The sequence below is a fragment of the Balaenoptera ricei genome, chromosome 2 (genome assembly GCF_028023285.1).
Source record: "Balaenoptera ricei isolate mBalRic1 chromosome 2, mBalRic1.hap2, whole genome shotgun sequence".
Classification (NCBI taxonomy): domain Eukaryota; kingdom Metazoa; phylum Chordata; class Mammalia; order Artiodactyla; family Balaenopteridae; genus Balaenoptera; species Balaenoptera ricei.
The window spans coordinates 64,231,745-64,257,447 of record NC_082640.1 but is presented as its reverse complement, the minus strand read 5'-3'; the positions used below and the strand labels follow the sequence as shown (position 1 = coordinate 64,257,447).

The following is a 25,703-nucleotide window of genomic DNA, read 5'->3' as shown; positions in this document are numbered from 1 at the left end:
GGATGGGTCTCTCAGCCCTCCTGCCTCACTCTCAGCCTTCAAGAGTATCTGTGTTGGATTTCTCAGCATTCCTGCTTTGCCTCCTCATTTTAAGGTTATCTTGCACTTGGGAAAGTCTCCACTTACCTCAAGGGAAGGAGTAATCTGTCTCAACTTTTCTATTATACACACCCCCCCTCCCACTTTTGGTTACTACCTACCTGTACTTTTTTAAGATCCAAGAGGTAAGATTGGTGGGTGGGTGCAGGTTTTCTCTGTGGATTTGGGTCCTCTAGATTCTAATGTCATGCCAGCCTCCATGAGGCTGACAGTTTTGTTAAATTTCAACTGGCTTCTCTTTATTCCCCTATGGTGGATTTCTCTTCTTAGCATAGTTCAGCCAGGAATATGAGCAGCCATGTATCTCTTCTCTCCTATGAAGGACTTAGCATTTTCTGGAGGTTAGTTCACTTAGGGTTTCTTTATGTCCTTAGCTTTCTGATGAGTTAAAAATATTTTTGATTTTCTAGCTAATCTAGCCTTTGTTTGCTAGGGTGGGAGATATATTCTCCTGTGATTTTCTACATACAAATGAGAAGTGAATTCTAGGAATGGGAGTTTAAAAAAAAGTTTCATTTACATATTTTAAAAATAATTTTAAAAATTATATATACATGGATAATAAAATGTTAAATTTTACAGAGTGGTGAACAATGAAAAGCGAATTACCTTCCCATTATAGGTTCCCAAGTCCTCTCTACTCCCTCTACAGAGACAAACATTACCAGTTTCTTGATTGTTTCTCAAAATTCTGTATACAAAAAGTGTGCATATCTTCCCCCCTTATTTTTTTAATACAAATAGAACCATACTATATCTTCTATACTTTGTTTTTCTCATTTAACTATTTCACCATCTTGAAGTCCTTTACAGACTGCATATGTCTTCGTATGGTTGTACCGTGGTTTATTTGAACAGTCCCTGGTGATGGACATTTGGGTTGTTACCAGTTTTGTTTTTTTTTTTCTCACAAACATTGCAGTATATATGCCTTTGCCCACATTTGTGGTTGAGTATCTGCAGTATCAGGAATGGGCATATTTAAAATGCTTCACGAAGGCCCCTGGAGCTTCATATTAATTCAAAGTGTTTCTCAAGGTGTTGGCTGGGCTCTCAGCAGTTGGTGGTATGGGTTTGGGGAAGACTGGATACCGCAAAAGACTCATGAGGTGCTGGAGAGTTGCCTGGCAGGTGGTGTCAGAACAAAGCTGGTAGACCCTGCCAGAGTAGGAGTGACATATTAAAGTATTCCAAATGTAGAAACTTAACTGTAATTCCTTCTTTATACATATATTGGGGATGTTAAAAAGTTACTGATGTCAGATTGCTCTCTTGCCTCCTCAGCCCCTACCATGGGGTAAAAAAGATAAATACCATTTTGTTTGGAATGTCTTACCCAGCTATATGACTTGAATGATCCTGATAAACAAGATTACATCCAAGGAGGTTTTCTAAGGGAAATGAAGACTTATATGTTATACAAGAAACATTATCTATGTGATTCTGGGATCTTCCTGTGAAGATGTTATGTTTTTTGAGATTTTTTTTCTAATTACCTATCTAATTAGCACATTAAGTTTGGTTATTGACATTTGAGAAACCAACGTGCTTTCTCATGAAAAGGGCCCTTGCACAGAAAGTGCTCTTTTTTCTAAGATCTGGGGTCAAAGGAGAGATTTTTAAGCATGTAATAATGGCTTCTACTTATTTAATAACATAGGCACAAAAAATGTCATTTACTTCTCACAGGACCCCTTTCAGGGAGATTTTATGTATTAGGAAGTATGCTCATGAGCTTTCTACCAACATCATCTTCCCTAAGGCTCCCCATCTCAGTAAGTGACTATACTATTCACTCAGTTGCTTTTAAAGTTAGAAACGAAGTAATCTTTCTGTGACATCTATATCCCTTTCCTTCATTCTCCCATATCCAATTCTACACCTTAGGAAATTTGTTTTACCTCCTAAAATTCTTGAGAATCCATTCACTTTTTCTCCTTTTCCCATCACTCTAGTCCAAGTGAACTGTTTTATCATTTCATTTGCAGTATCCTTTTAGTCACCCCTAGATGATCAATTCTTGTCCCCCTCTCAATTCATTCTCCACTCATTAGCTAACATGAACACATTCATTCATTTAACATGAATTAAATGTTAATTTTGACTATGTTACTCCTTGCTCAAAACTCTCTAGTGCCTTCCCAATGTCCTTAGAGTAAAATCCCTCGCATGGCCTCTGTGGATCTGCACCACTAGTCTCTCCTACCTCTCCACCTATTGCAACCAACTCTTTTCCCCTTCCTCTTTCCAGCCGTGCTGGTCTTTCTGTGCTGCAAACTGGCCAAGCTGCTTCCATCCTCAGGGCCTTTGCACAAGCTTTTCCTTTGCCTTAGAATTTTTCCCCAGCCTGCCCACTTCCTCATCCCCCTTCCCCAAGCTAATGCCTTATCCTTTAGGTCTCATTTTAAACATATCTTACCCAGGGAAACTTCCCTGTCCAGACAAGTCTAGATTGGATCTCCCTGTTATTTGCTTTTACTACTCTGTATTTTTCCTCAGCATTATCACAATTATAATTATATAGTTATGTTGTTCTTTTAATTTTCTCTGTTATTGGAATAGGTAATACATCCATTTCATACAGAATTCAAATTGTAACAGGGTATAGAGTCTCTTCCCTTCCCCGTCCCTCTGCTACCCAGTTTTCTTCCTTACAAGTAACTACTTCCATTTCATACAGAATTCAAATTGTAACAGGGTATAGAGTCTCTTCCCTTCCCCGTCCCTTTGCTACCCAGTTTTCTTCCTTACAAGTAACTACTTTTAGCATATTGAATATCCTTTCAGAGATTTTGAGTATATAAGCAATTATGTACATAATTTTCATCTTAATTTTGCCTTCTCTTTTATTAACAGATCCTATGTACATTTTTCTGCACTTTGTTTTTATCTGTTAATATATCTTGACAATTCTTCTATATCGCTATGTAAATGGTTTCTTTTTCATGTACCATACAGTATGGGCTCATCATTATTTCTTTAACCTTAATTATTGGGCATTTAGGTTGTTTTCAGGCTTTGGTTATTACGAACAATGCTGCATTGAATAACTCTGTATTTAAAGTCATTTTCCACATTTATACCTATAGAATATATTCCTAGAATTAAAATAAAGAAGTTAAAGGTTATGTGCATTTTAAATTTGGGTAGTAATTTCCAAACTGCTGTCAATGGAAGTTGTACAAATTCACATTCCCTCTAGCCACAGATGAAGAATGCATGTTTACTCACAACTCAATGAAAATTTTTGTTCTCTGACAATGTAAGAGGTGGAAAATATCTCTTGGAAACTTTAATTTGCATGTTTTCTCTTCCTTGCAAAGTTATATTTTCGTATGTTCAAGAGGCATTTGTATTTCTTCTTTAGTGAACTGTTTCTTCATAAACTTTGCTTACGTTATTTAATGTGTGACTTCCTCGCTACACTCGAAGGTCAGGGATCCCGCGTATTTCGCTCATCGCATAGCTCCTGGTACTGGAATGAATGAAGCTCAAAGAAATGACTGGCTCACGTCATGCAGTAGTCAAATACGGAACTCATGTTTGACTCGAAAGCCCACGTATTTCCACGGTCACCCAGTGGAAAGCCTGAGCATTTAATTCACCACAGCAGGGGCTAGAAAGGTAATGTAAAACGGCTGAAGTGTGCTGGGAAGACAGGACTGTGGCAAAAAGGCCAACAAATGCCTAAGTACAGTAGCAGCTGTTTTCAGATCTATTTTACCGCCAAGCAGGAATGCAGGCCCACTGTCGGATCATTATTTATTCCGAGGCCGGATTTCTGGCTTTCTTGCGAGATCTCCTGATTTTTAAGTATTTCCAGTCAAAACAAGACTGCCTTCAAATGCAGCCCACCAGCAGCGGATTTGCAAACTCTAGCGTAAACAAAAGTGGGAGGCTGATGAGGCGGGTAATACCTTAGTTAGACAAAGACAGCCGAGAAACAAGGAATTTTTATGTAAGGCGAGAATGAGGTTCTCCGCCGTAGGGTTTGGGCTTGAGGGCCGGGACTCCCGGAAAGACGCTGGAAATAAATGCTGGGTGGCGTCAAAGCAGAGCAGGGCCAGGCGGCGGGAGGGCGCGCTGCCGTCCCAGTTGTGGCTGGCCACTCCACCCAGCGCTTTTGGGGGTTTCTCAAGCAGCGTCCACACAATGGTGTAGGGCGGTAGGGGCTGGCCGGGATGAAGGGGACGACTGGCTGCGCATTCCCTCACCAGCTCCTTTAGAGCCAAGTGGGCCGCAGGAAATCACCCAACCCTTTCCCCGCTTCCAGAAGACCCTCCTCCTCCCAGGCAAAGCTTCCCGCTCGGCGATCTACTTCTCTTCCCTACTCAGGCCCCTCCCCTCTTCCCCAGTCCTACGACTTCCGTTTGCCTGGTCTTTTGGGAAACAGCCGACTTCCGGCCTCGCAGCGGTGGGCGGAGCTAAGATGGCTGAGCAGAGACTCGCGACGGTGAGTGTTGAGGTTCTGCTTGGTGTCCCGGCTGCCAGGCGGGGTTGGGCAGGGCCAGGCGGAGCGGAGAAGGGGGGCTGGCGGTCGGCCTGTGTCCCACGCAGCTGCTGCTGGGGAAATGCGTGGCCGGGGCTGGAGCGCCTCGGGGTGGCCGGGGCGACACGGTCCGACTCCCGGGAACTGCTCCGTCTGGGGCCCTGCTGAGTTCTTTGCAGCTCTGGGCCTGTGCTAGGACTGGGGTCTCTCTTGGGGTGCTCTAGGAGATTTTCATCGGAAATGGCTCTTTTCCTAGCTCCATGTTTTCTGTCTCATGAGGTTTGGAAAGGAAGCACTACCACCCGTGCAGAGACAGTTTCTGTTAATCCCCTGGATTAGGCATTGAATGAGACAAATCCTGGAAGCTTTCAGCGTCATTACCTTCTGCTGATGGGGCGAGAGCATGTTTTCGCAAATTTAGGAATTCAGCTGGCCTGAGTTAGTCGTTGATTTAAACTCCACAGAACTGCTAATACAGAGTAACTCAGGTGAATTCGGGATGACCCAGTAGTAGTTATTTTTGAGGCGTAAATTCATAATTGGATCTAATTTCTGTAAAATTCCAAGTGTGAAACCTTGTCTGCCTTGTTTTAATATTGAATTTCAAAGCATGTTCTGCACGTTTATTAGAATGACTTTAGTTATTTATTCGGGATTTATTGCCCTTTGAAAACCCCCCTGGAAAACTTAGGAGACAAAATAGCAGCCTTTGACAGACTTCTATAACTTAGTTTTGGCTGCTAGGGAGCTGGCCGGCCAGTATCACCTTGTCAGGGGGCCTGTTTGTTTTCCTGTCTCTCTTCATTTGCAGCGAAATCAAATTATTTTAGTGTAATTAGAAAACTCTGAATACAGACCAGGAGGCCCAAAGCAAAGATTTTTGTTAAGCTACGAATTAAAAAAAAATTAAAAGCATGATTAATGTTTCTAGATTTTAGACATTGAAAACATACTAAAGAAAATACTTCAGCTACATAGTCTTAAATGATAGGTATAAGGGTAACATGACATTGTTGCAAATATAGCTTATCCTCTAGTGCTTACTGCAGGTATAGGTAGGTGTTCATGAACGGAATAGGAACGTGATGGCAGAATTGTTCTATACTTTTGAATCCCTGGTAGTGTATTAAAGAGGATGACGTTTTTGTTTTTTTTTAAATTTATTTTTGGCTGCGTTGGGTCTTCGTTGCTGCATGCAGGCTTTCTCTAGTTGCCGTGAGCAGGGTCTACTCATCCTTGCGGTGCGCGGGCTTCTCATTGCGGTGGCTTCTCTTGTTGCGGAGCTCGGGCTCTAAGGCTGTGGGCTTCAGTAGTTGTGGCTCATGGGCTCTAGAGCGCAGGCTCAGTAGTTGTGGCGCACGAGCTTAGTTGCTCCACGGCATGTGGGATCTTACTGGACCAGGGATCGAACCCGTGTCCCCTGCATTGGCAGGTGGATTCTTTTTTTTCTTTATAAATTTATTTATTTTTGGCTGTGTTGGGTCTTTGTTGCCGCAGGCAGGCTTTATCTAGTTGCGGCGAGCGGGGGCTACTCTTCCTTTTGTTGCGCGGGCTTGTCATTGCGGTGGCTTCTCTTGTTGCGGAGCACGGGCTCTAGGCGTGCAAGCTTCAGTAGTTGTGGCACGTGGGCTCAGTAGTTGTGGCTCGCGAGCTCTAGAGTGCAGGCTCAGTAGTTGTGGCGCAAGGGCTTAGTTGCTCCGCGGCATGTGGGATCTTCCCGGACCAGGGCTCGAACTCATGTCCCCTGCATTGGCAGACGGATTCTTAACTACTGTGCCATCAGGGAAGCCTAACAGGCGGGTTCTTAATAACCGTGCCACCAGCGAAGTCTGGCTTTTTTTTTTTGATATAACTTTAGCACTTCAGCTGCAAGTTAACTAATCATTTCCATTATTATCAAGTTTAATGCTAGCAGTGTTATATTTATAGTAACTCATCTTTCAGGTTACCACTGCATGGAAATTTGGATTTTATCCTTTTTGGAAGTGATAATGGCATCTTGTAATAGAATTAAAAGGACTTAGCAGTGCCACTCCTAGACCTGTATCCCATTGAAATAAAAGCAAAACATAAGCACCCAGTCCAAGGTACTCATTGCAGTACTGTTTATAATGGCAAAAAGCTGGAAACAAAGTGAATGCCCATTAGTAGGGTAATGGATGACTTCTGATATGCCCATACTGAGGAATATTATGCAGCCATTAAAAAGAATGTTAGAACTATATACATTGATGTGGAGAGATTTCCATGGTTTACATTTAAATAAAAGCTAGTTGTGGAGTGGGGTGTTAAAAAAAGAAAGTTCAACTTGGCTTTATTCAGTGATTCACGAATCAGTCAGCATCCAGTCTAGCAGATAGAAAGGAGCTCTGATGAGCTGTACAAAATAGAATACTTTAACAGGCAACAAGGAGCAGGAACAAGGAAGTTACAGACAGAGTGAGTTGGTTATTGCAAGGTCACTTTCCTTTAGGGGATGGCAGAGGTTTATCAGTCATATTATATAACTAGGGCTGATCAGATGACTCCTGATTAACTGGTTTAAAATTCCATTTCTGGGAGAGCTGAAACTGTAATTAAGTCTCTGTTTGGTGACATGAGGCTTAGCAAATATGATTCCATGTTGGGCCTGTTGTCTTGTTTTTAACAAGGGTATACTGTTTGATCTGTTTGTGACACAAAGGAAAAACATGTAGATCTATAGATATGGATACACATAGATGTGGATGAGAGAAGACTAAAAGACTTAAAACTCAGAGAATTTTGAACAAATTCATAAGTAAAAATCTAAGAATTCTGCAGCAAAGGCCTTGAGACTAGGAGACACCCCAGCAAAAAAGAGTAAAACTAGTCCAAGGTGGGACACACAGAAATTCTAATATGCTACCAAACTACTGAGGATTATTACCTATTCCTTAGGAAAACTAGGGACTGATATTTATGTTTTATTTAAGAATATATAATAAATAGTTTAGAGATCTTAAAAAAAACCAAGCAAATAACTCTGGTTTCTATGCTTTATACTTATAAACATTTTTATAACTCCCTAATTACAATTTTTTGGTGTATTTGTATAAATACCCATCAATCTTCCTGTAAATTAAAAGATTAAACCTTTCAGAACAGAAAGCAAAAATTACTACTGCACTAGTTGATTTGGCTCAGATATAGTGCCTAGCACATATTAAGTGCTACATGAATATTTGTTAGATGAATAAATCATCACAGAACTACTTAAAAATGAAGAAAGAACCAAAAAAAGTAAAGAACTTATTCTATATATATCCCAGTTATGAATGAGATTGAGTGGGCTAATAGAATCCTTTGTATCTCAGAATGTCCTGGAAGATCTTTTGAGAAAGAGACTCATCAAAAAATTATAATTTATTTTAATTCTACTTTGTGCAGAAGAAAGCATTGCTGATTCATGAAAATGCTTTTTGACCCTTTAAGATTCTTACTTTTCCCCAAAGTAAAAAAAAAATCCCAGTTAGATTAAAAAAAAAAAAATTGGGTTCTTTTGCATTATAAAAATAGCTATGGGACTTCCCTGGTGGTCCAGTGGCTAAGACTCTGCACTTGCAATGCAGGGGGCCCAGGTTGGATCCCTGGTGAGGGAACTAGATCCCGCATGCCGTAGCTAAAAGATTCCACATGCTGCAACTGAAGATCCCGCATGCAGCAATGAAAATCCCGCATGCCACAACTAAGACCTGGCACAGCCAAATAAATAAATAAATATTAGAAAAAAACAGCTTTGTTGAGGTATAATACACATACCATAAAATCTACCTATTTTAAGTATGCGGTTTGATCAGTTTTAGTAAAGTTATATAGTTGCACAATTGTCACCATGATCTACTTACGTCTGTCCGTCAGTCCAGAAAGTTCCCTTGTAACCACTTGCAGCCTATCTCTAATCCTAACCCCAGCCCCATGGCTGATCTGCTTTCTGTCTGCATAGTTTTGCCTTTTCTACAATTTCATATAATGGAATCACTTAGCATGTGTTTTAAGGTTCATTCGTATTGTTGTATGTAGCAGTAGTTTGTAACTTTTTATCTAAGCAGAATTCCACTATATGAACATACACATTTTGTTTATCCACAAATTGATGGACATCGGAACGTTTCCTGTTTTTGGTTATTTGAATAATGTCACTATTGTTACTGGCATGCAAATCTTTGCATGCATATGTTTTCATTTCTCTAGGAGAGTAATTGCTGGGTTGTATGGTAAATTTATGTTTAAAAAAAAAAAAAACCTGCTAAACTGTTTTCTAAAGTGGCTATACTCTACCGTTTTACATTCCCATGAGCAGTATATGAAGGATTCAGTTTTTCCACACCCTTGTTAACACTTGGTATTGTCAGTATTTTTGATTTTAGCCATTCTAGTGGATGTGTAGTAGTGGTTATTGTGATTTTAATTTGTATCTCCCTAATGAATAATGATATTCAATATTTTTTAATGTGCTTATCCATCTATATCTCTTTGAAGTGTCTCTACAGATCTTTTGCCCATTTAAAAATGGGTTATTTCTTTTATTATTAAGATTTCTGTATATGTTAAATCAAAGTAATAAAATAGCTAAAAGAACAAATTATGTATTCTCTTTTATTTTGAGGATTTTTTGGTTGTTATGAAATATATCATACTTCGAAAAGAATGAATAAAAGGTTATTTGTAAGTTTTAAAGAACAATGCTGTTGATCTAGGAACAACATGGGGATTAGGGGCACTGATCCTCTGCACGGTTGAAAATCTAAGTAAAGCTTACAGTGATCCTCCCTATCCCCAGTTCCCTTGCATCTGTGGATTCAACCAACCTTGGAATATAGCACTGTAGTATTTACTATTGAAAAAAATCCATATATAAGTGGACCCTCAAGGTTCAAACCCCTGTTGTTCAAGCATCAACTCTATAATAAAAGCTTGTGTTCCTACCTCACATGTTAAGAAATGAGTCATTAAAAATAACTTTGGGGCTTCCCTGGTGGCACAGTGGTTAAGAATCCGCCTGCCGGGGGCTTCCCTGGTGGTGCAGTGGTTGAGAGTCTGCCTGCCAATGCAGATGACACGGGTTCGAGCCCTGGTCTGGGAGGCTCCCACATGCTGCGGAGCAACTAAGCCCGTGAGCCACAACTACTGAGCCTGCGCGTCTGGAGCCTGTGCTCCGCAACAAAAGAGGCCGCGTTAGTGTGAGGCCCGCGCGCCGCGATAGTGCGAGGCCTGCGCACCGCGATGAAGAGTGGCCCCCGCTTGCCGCAACTGGAGAAAGCCCTCGCACAGAAACGAAGACCCAACACAGCCAAAAATTAATTAATTAATTAATTAAAAAAAATTCTATGAGAACAAAGTTTAAAAAAAAAAAAAAAAAAAAGAATCCGCCTGCCAATGCAGGGGACACGGGTTTGAGCCCTGGTCCAGGAAAATCCCACATGCTGCAGAGCAACTAAGCCCGTGCACCACAACTACTGAGCCTGCACTCTAGAACCTATAAGCCACAACTACTGAAGCCCGCACGCCTAGAACCCGTGCTCCGCAACAAGAGAAGCCACTGCAGTGAGAAGCCCGGGCACCTCAACGAAGAGTAGCCCCCACTCGCTGCAACTAGAGAAAGCCTGTGCGCAGCAATGAAGATCTAAAGCAGCCAAAAATAAATAAATAAATAAATACATAAAAAACACACAAAAAACTTTGAAACCTAAATGTCTCCCCTACCTCATTTTCCTCCTTCTCTGTCAGAAATGATCTCTTTCCTCAATTTTATGTTAATTATTCTTTTGGTTTTCTTTTTTAAAAATTTATTTATTTATTTATTATTATTTTTTTTTGGCTGCGCCGGGTCTTAGTTGTGGCATGCGGGATCTTCATTGTGGCATGCGTACTTCTTAGTTGTGGCATGCGTGCAGGATCTAGTTTCCCAGCCAGGGATCGAACCTGGGCACCCTGCATTGTAAGTGCGGAGTCTTACCCACTGGACCACCAGGGAAGTCCCTCTTTTGGTTTTCTTTATAGCTTTTTGTCATACTTAATACCCTTAAACAATATATTGATTTTTTAAAAATTAATGTTTAGTTTTTTCATTTTTTAATACTGTGAAGTATCTCATTATAGGGAAATGCTACAGTATGTCCATTCTATTAGAGATTTGGGTTATTTCTGATTTTTTTCCAGCTTTAGTGAGGTATAATTGACAAAGTTAGTATACAACATGAGGATTTTATACACACACACACACACACACACACACACACACACACACAGTGAAAGGATTCCCACCGCTGAGTTAATTAAATACACTCATCACCTCATATGTATAACTATTTTGTGTGTGTGAGAACAGTTAAATTCTATTCTCTTAAATTTCAATTATACAGTACAGTGTTATCAACTATAGTCACCATGTTATACATTAGATCCTTAGACCATATTCATCCTTAACCCTGGCAAGCACTTTTCTACTCTCTGTTTCTGTAAGTTCAACTTTTTTTTTCCTTCTGGTTTTTAATTAAAAGAATGCTGCTATGAACAGGGCCAGGACTAGGGTAAGGCAACTGAAGCGCTTAGGGTACAAAATTTAAGGAGTAAGAGTATCTCATACCTGGCTATGAACACTCATATATGTCTCCTGATCTAAGAATTTCCCCAGGGTATTCCTCGAAGTGGATTGCCGGTTTCTGGGCTATGTACATCTTCAACCTTGTAATTTATGGGAGATTCTGCGGTGATTGTAACAATGTATGCTTCTACCACCAGTTCCTCTTGCTCACATCCTTGATATAGCTTTAAATTTTGTCAACATGGTGGATATGAAATGAAGTCTTAATGTGATAGTAATTTACATTTCCCTGATTAGTAATTAGGTAGAGCATCACTGGTTGTCTCCATTTCCTTTTCTGTGCAATGCCTGGTTCTTATGTTTTGCTTATTTTTCTACCTCACTATTTGTTTTTCTTATTGATTTATAGTTATTTATAGTTGCGGGCTGTTAATTCTTTGTCTTTTTTTGGTTTTGTTTTGTATTGCAAATATCTTCTCTTAGTCTTCTGTCTTTATTTCTTCTTTGGAACAGAAGTTATTAATTTTTTTTTTTTTTTTTGGCCGAGCTGCGCAGCTTATGGGGTCTTAGTTCCCCAACTAGGGGTTGAACCCAGGGACACTGGCAGTGAAAGCACCAAGTCCTAACCACTGGACTGCCAGGGAAGTCCCCAGAAGTTATTAATTTTAATGTAGTTGAATGTTTAGATCTTTTCTTAATTGGTTTGTGCTTTTATATCTTGTTGGAAGTAATCCTTCCCTACCTTATGTGTTTTTTTAACATCTTTATTGAAGTATAATTGCTTTACAATGGTGTATTAGTTTCTGCTTTATAACAAAGTGAATCAGCTATACATATACATATATCCCCATATCTCCTCCCTCTTGTGTCTCCCTCCCACCCTCCCTATCCCACCCCTCTAGGTGGTCACACAGCACCAAGCTGATCTCCCTGTGCTATGTGGCTGCTTCCCACTAGCTATCTATTCTACATTTGGTAGTGTATATATGTCCATGACACTCTCTCACTTCGTCCCAGCTTACCCTCCCCTCTCCCCGTGTCCTCAGTCCATTCTCTACGTCTGCGTCTTTATTCCTGTCCTGCCCATAGGTTCTTCAGAGCCATTTTTTTTTCTTTTTTAGATTCCATATATATGTGTTAGCATACAGTATTTGTTTTTCTCTTTCTGACTTACTTCACTCTGTATGACAGACTCTAGGTCCATCCACCTTACTACAAATAACTCAATTTTGCTTTTTTTTATGGCGGAGTAATATTCCATTGTATATATGTGCCACATCTTCTTTACCCATTCATCTGTCAGTGGACACTTAGGTTGCTTCCATGTCCTGGCGATTGTAAATAGTGCTGCAGTGAACATTGTGGTACATGTCTCTTTTTGAATTATGGTTTTCTCAGGGTATATGCCCAGTAGTGGGATTGCTGGGTCGTATGGTAGTTCTATTTTTAGTTTTTTAAGGAACCTCCATACTGTTCTCCATAGTGGCTGTATCAATTTACATTCCCACCAACAGTGCAAGAGGATTCCCTTTTCTCCAGACCCTCTCCAGCATTTATTGTTTGTAGATTTTTTGATGATGGCCATTCTGACTGGTGTGAAGTGATACCTCATTGTAGTTTTGATTTGCATTTCTCTAATGATTAGTGATGTTGAGCATCCTTTGATGTGTTTGTTGGCAATCTCTATATCTTCTCTGGAGAAATGTCTATTTAGGTCTTCTGCCCATTTTTGGATTGGGTTGTTTGTTTTTTTTTTGATATTGATGTGCATGAGCTGCTTGTATATTTTGGAAATTAATCCTTTGTCAGTTGCTTTGATTGCAAATATTTTCTCCCATTCTGAGGGTTGTCTTTTTGTCTTGCTTAAGGTTTCCTTTGCTGTGCAAAAGCTTTTAAGTTTCATTAGGTCCCATTTGTTTATTTTTGTTTTTATTTCCATTTCTCTTGGAAGTGGGTCAAAAAGGATCTTGCTGTGATATATGTCATAGAGTGTTCTGCCTTTGTTTTCCTCTAAGAGTTTTATAGTGTCTGGCTTTATATTTAGGTCTTTAATCCATTTTGAGTTTGTTTTTGTGTATGGTGTTAGGGAGTGTTCTAATTTCATTCTTTTACATGTAGCTGTCCAGTTTTCCCAGCACCACTTATTGAAGAGACTGTCTTTTCTCCATTGTATATTCTTGCCTCCTTTATCAAAAATAAGGTGACCATATGTGCATGGGTTTATCTCTGGGATTACTGTTCTGTTCCATTGATCTATATTTCTGTTTTTGTGCCAGTACCATATTGTCTTGATTACTGTAGCTTTGTAGTATAGCTTGAGGTCTGGGAGCCTGATTCCTCCAGCTCCGTTTTTCTTTCTCAAGATTGCTTTGGCTATTCGGGGTCTTTTGTGTTTCCATACAAATTGTGAAATTTTTTGTTCTAGTTCTGTGAAAAATGCCATTGGTAGTTTGATAGGGATTGCATTGAATTTGTAGATTGCTTTGGGTAGTTTAGTCATTTTCACAATGTTGATTCTTCCAATCCAAGAACATGGTATATCTCTCCATCTGTTGGTATCATCTTTTTTTTTTTTTTTTAAACCTAGCTATATATATATTTTTTAAATTTTATTTATTTATTTATTTATTTATTTACGGCTGTGTTGGGTCTTCGTTTCTGTGCGAGGGCTTTCTCTAGTTGCGGCAAGTGGGGGCCACTCTTCATTGCGGTGCGCGGGCCTCTCACTATCGCGGCCTCTCTTGTTGCGGAGCACAGGCTCCAGACGCGCAGGCTCAGTAATTGTGGCTCATGGGCCTAGCTGCTCCGCGGCATGTGGGACCTTCCCAGACCAGGACTCGAACCCGTGTCCCCTGCATTGGCAGGCAGATTCTCAACCACTGCACCACCAGGGAAGCCCTGTTGGTATCATCTTTAATTTCTTTCATCAGTGTCTTATAGTTTTCTGCATACAGGTCTTTTGTCTCCTTAGGTAGGTTTATTCCTAGGTATTTTATTCTTTTTGTTGCAGTGGTAAATGGGAGTGTTTCCTTAATTTCTCTTTCAGATTTTTTATCATTAGTGTATGGGAATGCAAGAGGTTTCTGTGCTTTAATTTTGTATCCTGCTACTTTACCAAATTCATTGATTAGCTGTAGTAGTTTTCTGGTGGCATCTTTAGGATTCTCTATGTATAGTGTATTTTTTAAAATTTGCTCTTTCCATTTTAATCTTCAGTCTAATTTGTTTTCATTTTCCTGATGAAGCTTTTTTTCTTGAAGTCTATTTTGTCTCAATGCTAATACTGCTACTTTTTCTTTTTGCTTCTATTTTACTGCTGTATCTGTTCTCATCCTTTTACTTTGTTTTCCTTTGCCCTTATGTTTTAGATGTTTCTTTATACAGATAGCATATATCTAGATTTTTTTTAAAAATCCTTTCTGGTAATTTTTAACTAGAGAATTTCATTTTTTCTCCTTCTTTTCTTTCTTTAATCTTCCTTAAGTGAGTACCCAGATTTTTTTTGTTAATAAATTTATTCATTTATTTGTTTATTTTTGGCTGCATTGGGTGTTGGTTGCTGCACACAGGCTTTTTCTAGCTGTGGAGAGCGGGGGCTACTCTTCGTTGCGGTGTGCGGGCTTCTTATTGCGGTGGCTTCTCTTGTTGCGGAGCACGGGCTCTAGGCACACAGGCTTCAGTAGTTGTGGCTCGAGAGTTCTAGAGCGCAGGCTCAGTAGTTGTGGTGCACGGGCTTAGTTCCTCCGTGGCATGTGGGATCTTCCTGGACCAGGGATCGAACCCGTGTCCCCTGCTTTGGCAGGTGGATTCTTAACCACTGCGCCACCAGGGAAGTTCCTTAGCTATTCTTAACATTAGAAGTCTTTTTTTCCCCACAGCCCTCTTTCTCACCCCAGATACATTCTAGAAAGCTTGTCAACACACCTGCTAATCAGCAGCATGAACCTGCCAGCCCAGCATCTTCAGAGGGTCAGAGCTTTCTCCACATTCTGATATCCGCATACAGATAGCATATATCTAGATTTTTAAAGAAATCCATTCTGATAATCTGTCTTTTAGAGAATTTCATTTTTTTCTCCTTTTCTTACTTTAATCTTCCTTAAGTGAGTGTCCAGATTTTTAAAAATAATATATATTTAACTTAAAGTTCAGATGTAAACCTGAATAATACAGGGATCATCGAATGTTTTGTTACCCTTTGCTTTCTGCCAATTCATGCCATTGTTGTTCAGTTTTTTAGTTTTTGTGTTTCTCAGTTCAGCACTACAAATTGTACTTTGTTTTATTCAGTAAGTAGATGCTTATAATATATATCCGTATTTTACCAATTCCTTTGCTTGTTCCACTCCTTCCTTCTGGGGTTGTTTTCCTTTCTCCTAATGTAAATACGTCCATTAAAAGTTTATTTAGGGATTCTAAAAACTCTCAAATTTTATTTGTCTGAAAGCCTTATAAAATTTGCCATTTTTCGTGAATGTTAGTTTTGATTCGTGTAAGAGTTCAGATTGGGGGTTGGCAAACTGTTTTTTAAGGGGCCGATAGTAAATAGTTAGAGCTTCATGGGCCATATATTCTCTGTCACAAGTAAATCAGCTATGCAGTTGTAGGAAGCAACTATAGGCAATATGTAAACATGTGAGTGTGACTGTTCTGATAAAATTTTGGTTGTAGACACTGAAGTTTGAATTTTATATAATTTTCATGTGTTATAAAGTATTGTTAAATTTTTTTTTAACCATGAAAAATATAAAAATTATTCTTAGCTTGTGGACCACATAAACATAGGCTGTATCTGATCTGTGAGCCATAGTTTGCTGATCTCATGTCTAGGTTAATATTCATGTTACTTAGTACTTTATACTCTTGGGGATAGTTATTCTTATAATGTCATATGATATTATCTTCCATTTTTAATTATTGAGAAGTCAGCTGTCAATCTTAACTGTCCTTTCGTTGCAGGTAATCTGGTGATATTATTTTTCTTTGGTTATTTTTAAGAACTTATTATTGTCCCTGTGCAGGTCCCTATGATGGATCTAAAGTGTGGATTTATTTTCATTTAACTTGGTTAGAATTGGTTGAGCATCCAGAATCTAAAGATTAGTGTGTCTCATTACTTCTGGAAATGTTCAGCCATTATTTTTGCTTATATCATACCTTATATAACATGGGAGGTAAATAAAAGAAAAATTCACTTGAAGATTTTCTGCAGTTATAGTATAGTATAGTATCTATAATATTAAATAATGCCCCTTTTAAAATACTCCCTCCTAGAACTGAGTGCTAGACCATCTCTGTGTAGATGACCTCATAAGCTTCCTCTTATCAAAATTATCACTTTTTTGGTTGGCTGCCAAGAAGTATAGCATTAAGTATAATACTAATATGTTGACATTAATTTGTATACATTGTATCATGCATTATAATTATAATAAATATATATTGTAAGTAATTATAAATATGCATTATACATTATTAATAGTTTGGACAGCAAAAGTATGACCTGACATTTGTTTTTTAAACCATATTCAAAATAATTCTTTGTACGTGTATGCAGGTAATGGATTACTTGCATGGTTGGAGAGCTATTGATGACTGTTATTTGAATGATTCTTTAAGCTAGCAAGATTTATGGTGGTGTTTTAACAGACTTCTTTCATTTCAGAGAACTCAGTTTCCTGCATCTGCTGAATCTCTAAAACCCCGGCTGAAAAAAGGTCTGTATATAATTTCATTTTGTGTGTATATTTGCACAATTTCTCTGTCTTATTGATTCTTCTATCCTGTATCCACTAGAGCTTTTAAAAATATGATTGTTGGGAAAAGCAGTAGTCTGAATGTTCTGCCAAATCTAGCTTTTATTTTGTGAAGTTGTTAGATATTACGGGATTGATTTTACCTATAAATATGTTTATTTATTTATTTATTTGCTTATGCTGGGTCTTAGTTGTGGCAGGCGGGCTCCTTAGTTGTGGCATGTGAACTCTTAGTTGCGGCATGCATGTGGGATCTAGTTCCCTGACCGGGGATGGAACCAGGGCCCCTGCATTGGGAGCGTGAAATCTTATCCACTGTGCCACCAGGGAAGTCCTTACCTGTAAATATGTTTAAATGGGCTTTTATTATTATATAAATGTGTACTAATTTTCTACTTGTGGAAAAACCACTCTAAAGTTCCTATAGTACATATCAGGCCTCAAATAATCTCATATATACATATGTTAAATAGGTGTGAGGTTTTATAAAAATTGAGTCTGGGAAGCCTAACTAGGTGAGGACCTATATTGTAAAGAACTGCCTTTAAAAATATGATAGAGAGATAATTCCCTGGCAGTCCAGTGGTTAGGACTCGGTGCTTTCACTGCTGGGGGCCCGGGTTTGATTCCTGATCGGGGAACTAAGATGCCATGCGGCTCAGCCAAAAAAAATTTTTTTAAATAAAATAAAATCCAATAGGGATATATATTTTACATAGAGGAATAGGATTTCTTCAGTTGTTAACCTATGAAGTCTTAGGAGGGTTTGCACCAAGTTGTCAGTGACTATACTGGATGTTCTTCCATGTCTAAAGGACTGGATGTCCTAGCTACCTGCCAGGCATTGGAAAATACCTGAACTTTTTGTTTAGCAGGAGAGACCATCTGTTTTATTATTTATTCATTTATTTATTATTTGCTAGATGAGGAAACCATGGAAGGGGCATGACTTGCCCAGGGTCCTGTGTGTTGCTCTTGTTTGCATACCTGAGCACCAGGCTATATGCCCTTTTGCAGCATGTGTTTTCCTGTTGTATGCTAAGAGTTTTAAAGTTGATTTTGTCAATAAACTGTTTATTTGGGACATTTCCGTTACACTTTGAAATTATACAAGTTGTTGGAAATTATTAACTTTCAGGAATATACTTTCAAAGAGTTTTTTTAGGAAAACACTGTAAAGAGCAGTGCATGTACCATTTAGATTATTTGTGAAATTTGGATGAATTCTGCAAATGTCTAACATCATCGCTAATAATTTAAACACCATTTCTGGACATGAGAATCATCTCGCTGTGGTATCTGTCATTTCATTTCATCACCAGAGTGATTTGGCTAGTCTGGTGGTGGGACTTGTGGGTATTGTAATCATCTCTCCAGTCTTCTTTCCATAATTCCTCCAGGGTCAAACCCTGTGGTTCATTTGACTCCCAGTCCAGGAGAGTTGTAATTAGTATACACCAATCAAGAATTGGCCCATGCCCAATTCAGGCTAATGAGATAAAAAATGCCAGATGTTCCCTGGGGGTACAAAATTGTTCCTGATTGAGAACCACTGCTGTGGTTAAGTAGTATGATACTTTAAAGTAGAAGGTAGGAGGTTGGTAAATTTAATGTGAGCAATTCACACAAGTTGGATTAGCAGGCAGAGAGACTTTATTTGAACAAGCAGCAGTCGTGGCATTTTGACTGAGAAGTTCTGAGTCTAGATTTGGATGTTGTCCCCCATCCTGCCCCCTTCCCTCCTCAGCTTGAGAGGCCCATATCCTAGCTTGACTCTAGTCTTGAGGGTAGTGAGTACCAGCTGTGGAAGGGATAAACAACTTTCTATTTGGGATTTTTGTCCAAATATATTAGGACTTTTTCAAGAACAAGCAACTTATTTGGAATTGTTTATCAGAACTACTTGATGCTTCTGAGAAAATAATATCCTACATGGGGCTACTTAACTCCTCTTCATTTTTCCTCATGATACGACCTTAGATAACTTTCTTCTGGCTTTCAGTTGAGGCCCTTATCCATAATTGATGTGAGTTAATTGATTTACTTCATGGGCATATTTCCTTCTTTAAAGGAGTCTTCATTGAAGACCTTATCCATTTTGGGGTGGCTATATAGCCCAGAATGAGTTTTATCTACAACCTGAGACAGTATTTACTATGTGATAAACTTGATCTCAGCTTGTGGTTTGTTTTCAGAGTATTTTTTTTTAAATTAATTAATTAATTAATTAATTTTTGTTGGGTCTTCATTGCTGTGCGTGGGCTTTCTCTAGTGGCAGAGAGCAGGGGCTACTCTTTGTTGCAGTGCGCAGGCTTCTCATTGAGGTGGCTTCTCTTGTTGCGGAGCACAGGCTCTAGGCGTGCGGGCTTCAGTAGTTGTGGCACGCGGCCTCAGTAGTTGTGGCTCGCGAGCTCTAGAGCCCAGGCTCAGGCTCAGTAGTTGTGGTGCACAGGCTTAGTTTCTCCGCGGCATGTGGGATCTTCCTGGACCCGGGCTCGAACCTGTGTCCCCTGCATTGGCAGGCAGATTCTTAACCACTGCACCACCAGGAAAGTCCCCAGAGTATTTTTTTAATAGAAGATTCTTTTTTAAATTGTGGCAAAATTTACATAAAATTTACTTCTTTAACCATTTAAAAGTACAATTCAGTGGCATTAATTACATTCACCATGTTGTGCAACCATCACCACTATCTATTTACAAAACTTTTTCAGCACCCCAAACAAATTCTGTACCCATTAAATAATACTCCCCATTTCCCCTCCCCTCTAGCCCCTGGTAACCTCTATTCTGCTTTCTGTCTCTATGAATTTGCCTATTCTGGATCATACAATATTTATCCTTATTTCACTTAGCATAATATTTTCAAGGTTTATCTGTGTTATAGAATGTTAGACAGAATTTCATTCCTTTTTAAGGCTGAATAATATTCCATTGTATGTATATGCAGTACATATTTTGTGTACCCATTCATCTGTTGATGGACATATGGGTTGTTTCAGCCTTTTGGCTATTGTCAACATCACTGCTATGGACGTTGGTGTATAAATACCTGTTTGAGTACCTGCTTTCTTTTTTTTTTTAATCAGACTTCAGCTTTTTATTGAATATGTTACAAAAGAGATTTAGTCAAAAAGCTCATGTTGTCATTGGACTCCTCATGTTCTTCTTTCTTTGCCTTCCACTTTCTTCTTAGCTGGAGAACAGTGGTGGAGGTGGTGGGACCTCCTGCTGGGGCGGGTCCACCAGCCCCTACATTGCAGATGAGGCTTCCCAGGCTGGTGATGGCCAGAGCCTTTGCAAACAAGCCTTGCCAGAAGGGTTCAGCATTTACATTGGCTGCTTTAATGAGAACATTGATCTATCCTCTGTGACTGTCACCTATTGTAGTGCAGAATGAGGCCAAGTAGATGAAGGTGGAAGTGCCCAGCTGGCGGCTGCCAGGCTCGGTGCTATTCAGGGCCTCACCGCAATGTGACCTTAGCTTCCTTGGAAGCGTCTTAGCAGCAACTGTAGAAAGAGGCTCTCTGCTTTCAGCTCTTTTGGGTGTACACTCAGAAGTGGAATTGCTGGTTCTTGTGGTAATTCTGTTTGATTTTTTTTTTTTTTTTGAGGAACAGTGTTAACTTTTAATTTAAATTAAAAATTAAATTTAACTTTTATTTTTTTCCCGATGCTAGTAAAATCTACAAATCTTAAGTGCCCAACTTTTGAATTTTGATAACTATATGTACTTATGCAATCATCACTTAGGTCGAGTTAACCATTTTTATCACCCAGAAAGTTTCCTCACAGTCAATCCTTCCTTCATTTCTGTCCTAGAGGGAACCATTGTTCTGATTTCTGTCCCTGAAAGTTAATTTTGTCTGTGCTTGAACTTCCTGCCGTGAAGTCATACAGTATGTACTATTTAGCTTTTGGCATCTTTTACTCGGCATAATGTTTATGAGATTCATCCACATTGAGATATATATATATATATCAGTAGTTCTTTTATTTTTTGAAAGTGCTGTCTAGTATTCTGCTGTAAGACTATACCACAATTTGTTTATCCATTTTCCTGTTGATGAACATTTGTGTTGTTTCCAGTTTTCGAAAGTTATGTAAAAGCTTCTATGAACATTTATACATCTTTTTGTGGGTGTGGGGCATGTGTTTCCATTTTTGTAAGGTAAGTACCTAGGGAGTGGAATTGCTGGGTCATATGTAAAGTGTATGTTTTAACTTTATAAGAGATTGCAAAACTGTTTCCCAAAGTGGTTGTGCTATTTTACTCTCCCACCAGCAATTATGAGAGTTCTGCTTGCTGTAAATTCAAACCAGCATTTGATGCTGTCCATCTTTTTCATATTAGACATGATGGTGTGTATGTTGTAGTATCTTATTGTGACTTTAATTTGCATTATCCTGATGACTAGTGTTGTTGAACACCTTTTCATGTACTTATTGGTCACTCATTTCTTTTGTGAAGGAAACGTTTAAGTCTTGTGCTTATTTTTAAATTGGATTGTTTGTTTTCTTATTATTGATTTGTAAGAATTCTTTAATATATTTGGGGTCCAAGTCCTTTGCCTATTATATGTATTGTGAATTTTGTCTCCACCCCTCAGCCTGTGTCTTATCTTTTCACTTCCTTAATGTATCTTTTGATGATCAGAAGTTTTAATTTTGATAGAAGGCTGATTTATTAGTTTTTTTCCTTTATGGTTAATGCCTTTTGTGTCTTGTCTAGGAAGTCTTGACCCTTACCCGCAGACTGAGTTGTATGTCCCCCCTTCCTCTTCTGCATTGGTATTGCAGAAATTAAATTTTTAAAAAAAATAAATTTATTTATTTATTTTTGGCTGTGTTGGGTCTTCGTTGCGGCGAGCTTGGGCTACTCTTCATTGGGGTGCACGGGCTTCTCATTGCTGTGGCTTCTCTTGTTGTGGAGCATGGGCTCTAGGCACGCGGGCTTCAGTAGTTGTGGCACGCGGGCTCAGTAGTTGTGGCTTGCGGGCTCTAGAGCGCAGGCTCAGTAGTTGTGGCTCACAGGCTTAGTTTCTCCGCGGCATGTGGGATCTTCCTGGACCAGGGCTCGAATCCGTATCCCCTGCTTTGGCAGGCAGATTCTTAACCACTGCGCCACCAGGGAAGTCCCGCAGAAATTAATTTTTTTGGTTGAGGAGGTGTTTAGTTTGATTCTTGACACTTTTTTATTGACATATACCATACATACGGAAAAGTGCATAAATTATAATTGTACAGCTCAGTAAATTTTTACGAAGTGAACATATTCAGGTACTAACGATCCTGATTAAGTTATAGAACATCATCAGCATCCCAGAGGCCTCCATCATGCCCCCTACCAGTCATTAACCGCTCCTCTCAAAGGTGGTTACTTGTATCTAACGTCTACCGTGTAGATCAGTTTTGCCTGCTTTTCAACTTAATATAAATGGATGGAATCATTCAGTATGTACTTTGCAATATCTGGCTTCTTTGCTCAGAATTATCTTTGTGGTATTCATCTATATTGTTGCATGTAGTAGTGGCTGTTTTTTTTCATTATAAGCTAGTATTATCAATACATCGTGGGGTGATACTCCAGTTTGTTCATTTTACTCTGAATGAACATTAGGGATACTTTAATTTTGAGATGTTATACATAATGCCACCATGAAGTATCAATATATGTTTTTTGGGTACACATGCATCTAGGAGCAGGATTGCTGGGTCACTGGAAAGGATGTACTTAGATTCAGTAGATATAAGCAGTTTCCAAATATGTTTAATATAATCCCCTTTGTGTACATGTACACGTGTACATTTGCCCATATGCTTATATAGGCATAGAAATTCCTTAGAAAATACTAACTGTTCACCTCTAGTGAGGAGGAGGAATGGAGAGAGTCTTTAATACTCTCTGTGTCCTTTCAGCTTTGTCTTACCATAAGTATGTATTTAAAAAAAAAAAAACCCAACCAATTTTTTCAAAAATTTGAAAATCTTGCTACCTTAATATGTTAAAAGTCCTGTTCTGCTTTTTTTTTTCATAAATTTATTTATTTTATTTATTTAATTTTGGCTGCATTGGGTGTTGGTTGCTGCCCGTGGACTTTCTCTAGTTGCAGTGAGCAGGGGCTACTCTTCGTTGCGGTGCGTGGGCTTCTCATCGCAGTGGCTTCTCTTGTTGTGGAGCACGGGCTTTAGGTGCGCGGGCTTCAGTAGTTGTGGCTTGTGGGCTCTAGAGCGCAGGCTCAGTAGTTGTGGTGCACGGGCTTAGTTTCTCCGCGGCATGTGGGATCTTCCCGGACCAGGGCTCGAACCCGTGTCCCCTGCATTGGCAGGCGGATTCTTAACCGCTGAGCCACCAGGGATGCCCTGCTTTTTTTTTTTAATAATAGAAAAACTTTAAAATCATTATTAATTTAGTATTGCTAAGTTATGTCTAGTTGATAGCCCAGACACTTATATTTTAAAATTAGAAAGTCATTAACAGTTGGGGCAGAAACTTGGTATAGTTTAACGAGTAACTTTGGGGACCTGGGCTATAGTCCTGCCTCTTCCATTAATTAGTTGTTGAGTATGGGCAAATCACTTAACCTCTGGAGTCTTAATTTCCTCATCTGTAATGTTGGAATAGTCCCTGAATTGCATGACTCACTAGCCTCATGGGAACATTCAGTGTTACAATAGGGGAGAAAACACTTTGATATAGATATATATCAAATACATATATATATAAATTACATATCAGTATTATATAATTATAGATATAAGTAAATCATATAAATACATAAAAATATCATATATAAATACACATGGGGGATACACACACCCAGGCACCCCTAAGAAGGATAAAATATAATTAAGTTTTGATTTGAGAAAGTAAAATAAAATAATCTAGGGTATGTAGTAAAACCATAATTGATCTTTTATATGACCTTTTCCTTTCTTCCTCATCCCATTTTCAGCTCATGAGAAGCAAACAAGTTGGATAGGTAGCAGTTTAATATTTTTTTAAAAAGTTATCTTCTAACATGGATCCTTGGGTGACTACTGATTCAGTCCAGTTTCCTCCTCCTTCTCCATCATCATCTATGTTCCTGAGCAGAGTTGATATTTCTGCTGCTCCTGGGCCTGTTTGCCCTCAGATCCATTCCTCACCCTTCCCTTCTCCGCTGAGTATTGTGAGCAGCTGACCCTGTGGGCTTCATTCCTTCCCAGGCTCTGGTGTCAGCAGTTTCTGGCTGGGTTAGCAAGTGAGAGGAACTGGCAAGAGATTGGAGGGTAGCAAGTAGGAGAAGCCAGGGCTTTCCCCTCTTTCTGTCTGCTTTGGAAAGTTGGAGGAGTGGGGTGGTTTCTGGAAGCGTCTCTTTTGTTGCTTCTGCCAGTCAGGCCATTCTGTTTTCAGCTTCCTCCAGGTAACTTCAGCCTTGGATGCTGGTAGCGATACATTCCCTCCCTTTTTCCTTCAGCCTAGAGGTGGTAGTGACTTGTTCCCATGCTAACCTCTGATTTGCATCACTGTTCCCTATTGGGCCTCTCATTTCTTCCCTCACCTGTTCACTGCATTGAAGTCCTTCTGTTCTAAATCCTCAAGTGGTTTCTGGGTTTCCTTGTTAGACCCTGTCTGATACAGAGCTCAAATCGATACTAATAAAAATGTCTTCCATTTACATTCTTTTCAAGATTTGTTATATCTTTTGATGTCTCAAGTAATATATTGAGGTAGAAAAGTGTCATAATTCCTATTATAACATGAGGAAATTAACATTTTATTGAATGATCACGTTCAGATTTTTCGTAATTTTCCAGTGAAAATTATAGGCATGAAAATGGAGGCCCGGAGACTTAAATAACTTGCTCAAAGTCCCATAGAAGTCTGGTACTGAATCAAGATTGGACTTCTACATATAAAAATTTGATGTGCTGCCTGTCTTCTGGTCCTGGAAGAGATCCTTTACCAAAGAAGAGTTCCTTTACAATGTACTTACAAAAGCCTTAGTCATTTTAGAAAATTTTTCAACTAAAAGTTCAAAGCACAGTAATTTTCTGCTCAGCATTCATATATCCAGGATGCTGTTCACTACCGTTAATCAGCTTTATGTAAAGTTTTGAGTTTTGGTTATTTCTATGAGAATTTCGCACCTAGGGCAAATTACAGGGAAGAAGAATTCTTGTGATGCCATGTTTGTTCAGTTATGGAATTAAGATATGTCTTGTGCATCCTTAGAGGAGGAAAGAAAAATTTGTCACAAAAGAGTGGAATGGGGGCAGGAGAAGAGAAGGGCAAGGGAATATTGTTGCCAGGTTGCCAGTCTTCTGCCCCCACTGCCTTGGTGATGACTGAAAGGCTTTACCTTGTCTTTATCTCATCAGCTGGCCACCTGACTTCCATGGTAATACAGACTCCTACTAAAGTGTAACATGGGAGATGACCCCCTTGCTCTGCTGTAAACAAGAGGAGGCTCTACTTTGCACTTACATGCCTATCTTTTTTAGAGGACCTTTCAAATAGGTAATTCTCATAATACTTGTGAAAGCATATAAGAACCAGTATCCCTGTTTGTAGGGGGAATTGGAGTGAGCAATGATTTGGAATACAAGAAATTCAACTTACACATTTACAGGTAAAATTCTAACTGTAAATTCAGAATTCATAGGGATTTCTGTGGAATCCAGAATTTCCTCATTTTTGAAAATGACTAATGATGATAAAAATAACAGCAACAACAGTTAACACTTCTTTAGGGGTTAGCGTGTACCAGACAGTACTTGAACCTCTTTATATGTGTTGTCATTCAATCTG

The 25,703-nt window shown here is 39.1% G+C and overlaps 1 protein-coding gene and 2 non-coding genes across 3 annotated transcripts in view; 2 read left to right on the top strand and 1 right to left on the bottom strand.

The window, feature by feature from the left end:
- The first annotated feature begins 4,462 nt into the window (after positions 1-4,462).
- Positions 4,463-25,703, top strand: part of BBS4 (Bardet-Biedl syndrome 4) — a 46,081-nt gene continuing 24,840 nt past the window's right edge. Inside the window, exons 1-2 of the mRNA XM_059912802.1 lie at positions 4,463-4,552; positions 16,819-16,870. Of these exons, the coding sequence (XP_059768785.1) occupies positions 4,529-4,552; positions 16,819-16,870 (76 nt within the window). The 5' untranslated portion in view covers positions 4,463-4,528. The remainder of the gene's footprint in view (positions 4,553-16,818; positions 16,871-25,703) is intronic.
- On the top strand, positions 8,136-8,208 carry TRNAA-UGC (transfer RNA alanine (anticodon UGC)). The gene has a single exon. It is a non-coding gene; the product is annotated as a tRNA-Ala (tRNA).
- Positions 10,511-10,583, bottom strand: TRNAV-UAC (transfer RNA valine (anticodon UAC)). The gene has a single exon. It is a non-coding gene; the product is annotated as a tRNA-Val (tRNA).